This window comes from Quercus suber, unplaced genomic scaffold, assembly GCF_002906115.3.
Source record: "Quercus suber isolate HL8 unplaced genomic scaffold, Cork oak 2.0 scaffold_291, whole genome shotgun sequence".
Classification (NCBI taxonomy): Eukaryota; Viridiplantae; Streptophyta; class Magnoliopsida; order Fagales; family Fagaceae; genus Quercus; species Quercus suber.
Window position 1 is genome coordinate 139,724 of NW_027069747.1, and position 9,771 is coordinate 149,494.

Below are 9,771 nucleotides of genomic sequence, written 5' to 3' on the forward strand. Positions count from 1 at the left end.
AAAAAAAAAAAAAAAAAAACCCTAACTTGTCACCACAACAAATGATAAATTGTGAAAAATTTTATGATTGCCTTTTAAATTTTATTGTCACTAAATTAATGTTATATTTCATGTCCATCAAAAAAAAAAAAAAAATTGGAGCCTTATATACTGTTAATACTAGAAAGGGCTGGTAACTATAATGGAATATTTTGATATCGATAGGGCTGGTAACTATAATGAATATTTTGATATCGATATATATTGATATTCTATATCGGAATTACCTCTCTCTCTCTCTCTCTCTCTCTATATATATATATATATATATATTACACTTTCTTTGTTTTGTTGTTATATTTTTCACAACATCAAAACCGCATCAGAAGATAAAAATTTTCAATTTCTAAAACTAGTATAGATTTTTTTTTTTTGGTAAAGAAAGAAAATTAAAAAACCAGCTAAACCGAAACCACAGCCTCAGGACAGACCCTGGGCATGGTCACACCAAACATCTTTGATCTAAAAATACCAACAGCGTCCACAGGCAGACTTAAGAAAAAAGCAAAAGGCCTCTCTTGAATAGCACCCATCCTGGCAAGCTTGTCAGCACTCCTATTCGCTTCACGGTAGCAGTGATTGAACCTAATCCAGGGAATACGGCTAGCCAACTGCTTACAATCATTCACCAAAGGTGTGATTAGGCTGTTAGAGCAAACCGGGGAGGTAATGACATCTAAGACAGCTCTCGCATCTAGCTCCACTTCAACAGCGCTAAAATTATGCTCAACACATAAGGTTAGGCCATCCCAAAGCCCCCATAACTTAGCTTGAAAACTGGTTGTGATGCCAAAAACTAGTATAGATTAGAAATAGCAAAAAACTGACCAAAACTAATTAGAATGGTCTATCTGATCGATTAGTTTGGTCCACCAGCTTTTTTAAATAGCCCTATCTTTTAACCCTTAATCTAGAGAAAGAGGAGGACTCAAACATGTAGTGTATGTTACTTTGATGTATATAGGAGTGAGACCTTGTACGGTCAATATCACATGTAGCATTGCGGAAATATTGTTATACAAAATGTAACCATAATCTCGATAAGAGACAAAGAATATCCTCTTGAGATAAATTAGATGATGATTAATTATTTAGAATCCGAGGCTCGATCATCTTAGAAAGGAGTCACTAAAAATTTATATTCTATAAAATTAGATTCCAAGAATATAAGAACAATCAAAAGATTAAATTGGGAACACAAGATATAGTATTAATAAAGTGATAATAACCATTTGAATTTATTTCACTATAAAGATTTCATGGAGGGGTTAAAGGAAACTTTTAAGCAGTCAAGGGATGTGTTGTTTAATTAAATAAATCTTAAAGTGTTATTATATTTTTATAGTAAAATAAAATATAATCACTGGTTATTTTGGGATAGTTAAGAAATAACAAGAGCCAAAAGGCCTATTAGAGCAAAGTTTTATTTTTCCCTATGGTTCCATCTCAAGCAATGTATATAAACCCTCGTTAGAGCGTTGGTCGCACACACAATAGTGCATAGTATTTTATGTAGAAAATTTTGTTTAGAGAAAAATTCTACCTGGGTGGCAACTACACAAAAGAAAAGAGAGAAAACCCATATTTTTGTCATCCTCTCAAACTTTCATGGGTTTTCTCAACAAAGGAATAGCCTACTTTCTTGACCATAAGCATAGTTATTGAGGTGAAGATTAAGGTGGTACAATTCATAAAGCTTTCGCAAAATTCGTTCTTTGTTTTTTCAGGTTTGAATTATCAAGGTACATGTTTTCTGGTTAACGAATTTCATATTCAAGCATACATGTCATATATACATAATTAAAAGTAGATCCTAGTTTAATTCAGTTGTGCTTGATATGTATGAGATGCATATAGTTTTTCAACACTTGAAACAAAGAGGGAGGGGAAAAAGGATTTTGGTGGAACACAAAAATCAAGGAGAATTGTAGAACTTGAGTTAATTTGTGTTTGTGAATTGTGAGGAATGTTTGTTTATACGTATTTGGTAGAGAGTGTGGTGTGTGAATGAGAGCAAAAAAACATTAGTTTTTATTTATTTATTTTGCCTCTTTTTAGCCAAGAATCACACACAAAAGCATGGCTGTGAGCGAGAGAGAAGTTGAGCCAGCTGAAAGAAAAAGAGATAATAATAGAAACCGCGGAGTTAAAAAAAAAAATATAATTTTTGTTCTGTCCTATTCGGTCTTAATTGGTTCTGTTCAGTATTCGATCTTTTTTGGTCTTCTTCAGTCTTATTTAGTCCTGTTTGGTCCATTCATTCATGTTCAGTCTTCTTTGCTTTATTCGGTCCTGTTTGGTCCTATTCTGTCTTATTCAGTCCTGTTCGGTCTATTCATTTATGTTCGGTCCTATTCGCTCTTATCCTATCTTATTCGGTCCTGTTCGGTCCATTCGTTCATGTTCGGTCCTATTCTGTCTTAATCAGTTCTGTTAAGTCTTGTTCGGTCCATTCAGTCCACTTTTGTCTTATTCAGTCCTGTTCGGTCCATTCGGTCCTCTTCGGTCTTATTCGGTCTATTCGTTCATGTTCGGTCCTATCCTGTCTTATTCAGTCCTCTTTGCTCTTATTAGGTTCTTTTCGTTCCATTCGGTCTTATTCGGTCTTTTTCAGTCTTTTTGGTCCTCTTCGATCTTATTCGGTCTTGTTCAGTCTTATTCGATCCCCTTTGGTCTTAATCGATTCTATTCCGTCCATTCCGATCCATTTTTTCTTTTTAACAGCCCTACACAAAAGAAAGAAAATCTCAAGGAGAAGTTTTTTGGGTGTTGTGACAATGGAGAATTGTAATATTCAAAATAAAGATATCGTGGCAATGTTGATTTTAGCAAGCCATGAATATGATGATGAGATTGTATTTATTCCTAAAGGTGATATTCTTATATTTGTAGCGAGTCATCAGTCATGGATATTCTTGTATTTGTTGCAATGTTAATTTTAAGAAAACACACTATAATTCATTTTATTATAATGGAATTGTTTATAGTTAGTTACATTTATGTCGTTAGATTAAATGATTCTCTCAAGGAATGAATGAGTTTTCTCCCTCAAAGGCATGAGCACAGTAAGCTCTCACACAATTCACAATCTACTCTTTTAGGTTTTCTCACATTGTTCTTGCAAATTGGAATATGTTAGGGTTGGTACAAAATGAGGTGGGTTAAAATAAGACTAAGGAGCTAAAATTCTATCCTCTAGCAAGTCACGAATGTGACTAGGTCACAAGTAGGTCACGGCAAGATAATAATAATAATAAAAACTCTCCCTTTTGTGATATGTGTGCAATTCATAAACAACTCTCATAAAAACTTATATTTGTGAAGTGACCATCATGCCAAAGTGCGCATTGGTTACTTTATAACTTGAATACCTTTAAATTTGATCATATAATAATAGTTTTTTCAAAGCTTATCTAGCTGATATCTGTATCTTTTTTTATTCTATTATACATATTTTAGAAGGTTTAGTTTCATCCCTCCGTCTCTTTATTAACTACAATTCTACAAGGCAAGCCTACAAGTCAACACGCCGCAGTTATAGTTGTGAAGTGACTATTATGTCATAGTGCGCACTGTTACTTTATGGCTTAAATACCATTAAATTTGATCATATAATAATAGTTTTTTTCAAAGCTTAATTATCCAGCTGATATTTGTATCCCTTTTACTCTACTCTACATATTTTAGAAGGTTTGGTTTCATCCCTCCACCTCAATATCAACCACAATTCTACAAGGCAAGCCTACAAGTCAACAAGCCCAGACATCTTCTAGATTATCCCCCTTCTTTTGTACTTTTAGACACGTATACTTTAGTCTGTATCATATCTTTTACTTCCTCTAGACAATTTACTAGATTTCTTTCATTCTCTCAACCCTTATTCTTTTCCATTCAAACTCTCTTCCTCACTCTTAATAGAAACCATGGTCCAAGGTCCCCAAAAACAAGCTAAAATCACCACTTTTGAATCTGAAGGTCAGTGTCCCAATCCCCCTCTTCCTTTTTCCAATTCTTATGCATTTTATATACGTTTTCTATAATGGTTTTTTTTTTTTTTTTTGATCTTTTCGATTAAACCTTTTAAACCTTAATTGTTTTGTTTATCTGTGGCAGAGGTTAGTAGTATTAAATGGGAGGTTATAAGCATGACTGAACAAGAAGAAGATCTCGTCTATAGAATGTATAGACTTGTTGGACAAAGGTAAGTTCACCACAAAACTATCATTCTCAAAGTTCTTACACTACACCAAAATAAGTCTATTACATCAAGTGTTAATACAACAAAAATTGTATAGTGGTATTAGACATAATATCACATCTAAAAATTAAAAGTCGTAAAAACAGTAAATCATTACATTAATAATAATTAGTTGTATTAATTTATCATTTTCAATTGCAATAGAGATTTTAATAATAAATTGAATTTAGAAATTTTTTTGCAATAACTTAAATTGAAGAAATCAATTTTTTTTTTTAATAACTTAAACTAAAGAAACTATTAAAAATTAAAAGTCGTTGCAATAGTAACTTAAAAATAGTAAATTATTACATTAATAATAATTAGTTGTATTAATTTATAATTTTCAATTGCAATAGAGATTTTAATACTAAATTGAATTTAGAAATTTTTTTGCAATAACTTAAATTGAAGAAATCAATTTTTTTTAATAACTTAAATGGAAGAAACTATTGTAATAACTTGATACCAATTATATATTTTGCGATATATTATAATAGAAATTTTAAAGAGATGGCTTATTGCAACAAATTTAACATTGCAATAACTAAAATATCAATTATTTTACAATCTATTGCAATGACAAACATGAAGCTACAATGAATATATTATTACAATGATTTAATTCCAATTATTTTACAATATATTGTAAGAAAAAATATGAAAAAAATGACTATTACAATAAATATACCGTTGCAATAATTTGAATCCAAATTATTTTTGTCAATTCTTTACAATCAATTGTAATAAAATTCATGAAATAATAGCCTATTGCTACAAGATATTCGAAGTAATAAATCGTTTATTGCAATAGCAAATATATTATTACATCAAAACTTTCATTAAAATATTTAAGGTTTATTGCAACAAAAATTTTTTGTAGCACAAACTTATTACCTCAAATTTCATTCCAACACTTTGTATAAACTATTGCAATGACTTCGATGTTATTGCAACGATTGTTTTTGTTATTTTTCATATCAAAATCCTAGTGGTTGCAGCAATAAGTTTTATATTCTTAACAATTGCTAAGCTAGTATATAGCTATTTTACGATGTTTTTACTTCTAGTTTTTTTAACTTTTTAATTTGTTCATATATAGTTTTGAAAATATTGCTTTTTTCTAAGTACAAATTGTACTTTTATCAATTTCCTTTTGTGTGTGTGTGTGGGGGGGGGGGGGGGGGGGGACCCATGGGCGAGTTGTTGTTAGTGGAGGGTGTCTCCACCATCGCCTCTCCACCAACAACAACTCGGCACATGGGCGAGTTGTGAGCAAAGTTGTGATTTTGAATGTGACACCAGAATTTTTCTTAAATTGGGGAGATATGGTTTGCCGTTAATCATTGAATTGGGTCCCATAATATACAAACTTTTCTTTTTGGGCTAAAACCAATAACAATAACAGACAACTCGCAAACAAAAAATTGAGAGGCTAGTGAATTTTGACATATATATTAGTAAAAACATCTTTTTTTTATTTTCTTCTTTCCAAAAATCTTTGTTCAAAAAAAACTATAGTATCTTTAACCATAGACCAAGAGGCAAGATCCATTCCATGCATGTCCAAAAATTTTTTCTTGTACAATTTAATACTGTATTACATGGGCATGAGTCAGTCTATATATAAAAGAAGTGTTTTGTACTGAGTAGAAGTAACATGCTAACATGTGATTTTTGACTACTAAATGTGGAACGCCCAAGAAGGCTTAGTAGTTGCTTCTGCAGCACAGAATTTTCCAATGACATATAAAACCAATGCCTCAAATTTATTGTTATTGCTATTTCTGTGTGTCTTTTGGTGCAAAAATAAGAATTAATTATAGGTTGTTCTCTAAATGTATATAGTTACTTTGTCCTTCTTCTTTGTAGTGTTTAATTTACAAATCTTAGCGCTGCTTATTGTGGTTGGTATTCTTAGCATATTGGTTTTGTTTTAGTCAACTCTGATGAGAAAATAAGAAACCAAAGATCCAAAACTACTTGTTTTAGGGGAATTATTATTATTTTTACACCAAAATTGTCCATTTTCGCTATATATATATATATTAATTCTATCATGTGGGAATGAGAGAGGGCACGCCCTTTTGTTTAATCATCTCAATTTTGATCATTGTCAGTCGTATATAAGACATGAATGCTCAAAATCTAGGACATGTTCCTGCAATAAAAAAGGGGAATACCAAGAGAATCAAATAACACACCATTTGCTTATTCACGTGTATAGGTTTCAGGTATCATTTGCACACCAAAGAGACTATACTGTATACATAGTTCAACCTACATTAATAGTTCCCATCTTCAATTCAACCAAGCCTAGACTAAGAAAACTTCTTATAGACATGATGGAGGAGATGCCAAAGTGGTGGCTTTACCTGCTCTTATAATATGTACCTAACTAGTGTATATATATTGGTTGAGTTTATTTTATTTTATTTTATTTTTTTTCCCTCTAATGTACAAAGTTCATATTCTTACCTTTGAGTACAATGTTCATATTCTGACAAAAATTGATGAGGAGAATTGGAACCCAAAACAGAAAGAACCAAAATAATACACAGAATCACAAAGATCTTGATATTTCACATACTTGTCAGGGCTTACTAGTAATGTTAAATATTTACACATAAAGATTCTTTTCAGGTGGGATTTAATAGCTGGTCGGATTCCGGGCCGAAATGCTATAGAAGTTGAGAGATTTTGGATAATGAGGCACCTTGAATATGAAGGGGTTGTTGGTAAAAGAAAAGTGCATAAGAAATAAAATTATAAAGTCTTTGGTCATTGACTTTTAATTGCTACAGAAATTAAAGTTCTTTCTTTCTTTCATTGTTTTTGTCTTTTAATCTTGATTAGAATTCTAAATTTATGCAAACATCGTATTAATGAATAAAGAAGCAATCTCTAGCTCCACCCTCCCATGTTTTATTGGCCAAAGTTACAGGTGAGAGAAATACAGGTAAACTATGTATAAGGGTAAGTTTAAAAATTTGTCATATTCATGGGTTTGTAGTGAAGCAGATCGGGCATCAATTTCAAAAAGCATATAGCAGCATATTTTGTTGTCATTGCTACCACTGTTCTAGGTCAAATCTTATCTCGATTGCTAGGATTTGAGATCTAGATGTTGTTTCATTCATCTAGTTTTTACAATTTTCATGACTATAATCTGATGGGGTTGAAATTTTGAATTTTTCAACATTTTCAAATCTCGATGCTTTCTATTTGCATCTCAATAATTCTATTCACATAATTTGTTTCATAACATGTTGATATGTCACCTCATCATATTGTAATTAGAAAACAATAACAATGATATAAAAAAATGGAATCATATAAAAATGATATTGCACTAGTACCAACTTGCCACTTTTCTCTCTATTTTGAAAAATAGATTTTTTTTTTTTGGTAAAGAAAGAAAATTAAAAAACCAGCTAAACCGAAACCACAGCCTCAGGACAGACCCTGGGCATGGTCACACCAAACATCTTTGATCTAAAAATACCAACAGCGTCCACAGGCAGACTTAAGAAAAAAGCAAAAGGCCTCTCTTGAATAGCACCCATCCTGGCAAGCTTGTCAGCACTCCTATTCGCTTCACGGTAGCAGTGATTGAACCTAATCCAGGGAATACGGCTAGCCAACTGCTTACAATCATTCACCAAAGGTGTGATTAGGCTGTTAGAGCAAACCGGGGAGGTAATGACATCTAAGACAGCTCTCGCATCTAGCTCCACTTCAACAGCGCTAAAATTATGCTCAACACATAAGGTTAGGCCATCCCAAAGCCCCCATAACTTAGCTTGAAAACTGGTTGTGATGCCAAAAACTAGTATAGATTAGAAATAGCAAAAAACTGACCAAAACTAATTAGAATGGTCTATCTGATCGATTAGTTTGGTCCACCAGCTTTTTTAAATAGCCCTATCTTTTAACCCTTAATCTAGAGAAAGAGGAGGACTCAAACATGTAGTGTATGTTACTTTGATGTATATAGGAGTGAGACCTTGTACGGTCAATATCACATGTAGCATTGCGGAAATATTGTTATACAAAATGTAACCATAATCTCGATAAGAGACAAAGAATATCCTCTTGAGATAAATTAGATGATGATTAATTATTTAGAATCCGAGGCTCGATCATCTTAGAAAGGAGTCACTAAAAATTTATATTCTATAAAATTAGATTCCAAGAATATAAGAACAATCAAAAGATTAAATTGGGAACACAAGATATAGTATTAATAAAGTGATAATAACCATTTGAATTTATTTCACTATAAAGATTTCATGGAGGGGTTAAAGGAAACTTTTAAGCAGTCAAGGGATGTGTTGTTTAATTAAATAAATCTTAAAGTGTTATTATATTTTTATAGTAAAATAAAATATAATCACTGGTTATTTTGGGATAGTTAAGAAATAACAAGAGCCAAAAGGCCTATTAGAGCAAAGTTTTATTTTTCCCTATGGTTCCATCTCAAGCAATGTATATAAACCCTCGTTAGAGCGTTGGTCGCACACACAATAGTGCATAGTATTTTATGTAGAAAATTTTGTTTAGAGAAAAATTCTACCTGGGTGGCAACTACACAAAAGAAAAGAGAGAAAACCCATATTTTTGTCATCCTCTCAAACTTTCATGGGTTTTCTCAACAAAGGAATAGCCTACTTTCTTGACCATAAGCATAGTTATTGAGGTGAAGATTAAGGTGGTACAATTCATAAAGCTTTCGCAAAATTCGTTCTTTGTTTTTTCAGGTTTGAATTATCAAGGTACATGTTTTCTGGTTAACGAATTTCATATTCAAGCATACATGTCATATATACATAATTAAAAGTAGATCCTAGTTTAATTCAGTTGTGCTTGATATGTATGAGATGCATATAGTTTTTCAACACTTGAAACAAAGAGGGAGGGGAAAAAGGATTTTGGTGGAACACAAAAATCAAGGAGAATTGTAGAACTTGAGTTAATTTGTGTTTGTGAATTGTGAGGAATGTTTGTTTATACGTATTTGGTAGAGAGTGTGGTGTGTGAATGAGAGCAAAAAAACATTAGTTTTTATTTATTTATTTTGCCTCTTTTTAGCCAAGAATCACACACAAAAGCATGGCTGTGAGCGAGAGAGAAGTTGAGCCAGCTGAAAGAAAAAGAGATAATAATAGAAACCGCGGAGTTAAAAAAAAAAAAAAAAAAAAAAAAAATTTGTTCTGTCCTATTCGGTCTTAATTGGTTCTGTTCAGTATTCGATCTTTTTTGGTCTTCTTCAGTCTTATTTAGTCCTGTTTGGTCCATTCATTCATGTTCAGTCTTCTTTGCTCTTATTCGGTCCTGTTTGGTCCTATTCTGTCTTATTCAGTCCTGTTCGGTCTATTCATTCATGTTCGGTCCTATTCGCTCTAATCCTATCTTATTCGGTCCTGTTCGGTCCATTCGTTCATGTTCGGTCCTATTCTGTCTTAATCAGTTCTATTAAGTCTTGTTCGGTCCAT

The 9,771-nt window shown here is 32.1% G+C and overlaps 1 protein-coding gene across 2 annotated transcripts in view; it reads left to right on the plus strand.

Moving 5' to 3' along the window:
* The window catches only part of LOC112011867 (transcription factor TRY-like), a 9,740-nt gene extending 2,620 nt beyond the window's left edge, over positions 1-7,120 (plus strand). Inside the window, exons 1-3 of one of the 2 annotated variants that reach the window (XM_024069240.2) lie at positions 3,812-4,014; positions 4,153-4,240; positions 6,920-7,120. In XM_024069240.2, coding sequence (XP_023925008.1) covers positions 3,963-4,014; positions 4,153-4,240; positions 6,920-7,040 — 261 coding nt within the window. In that variant the 5' untranslated portion in view covers positions 3,812-3,962 and the 3' untranslated portion in view covers positions 7,041-7,120. Of the gene's footprint in view, positions 1-3,811; positions 4,015-4,152; positions 4,241-6,919 lie in introns of those variants that run through there. The other variant, XM_065782154.1, reaches the window with a different exon arrangement.
* The last annotated feature ends 2,651 nt before the right edge of the window (positions 7,121-9,771 follow it).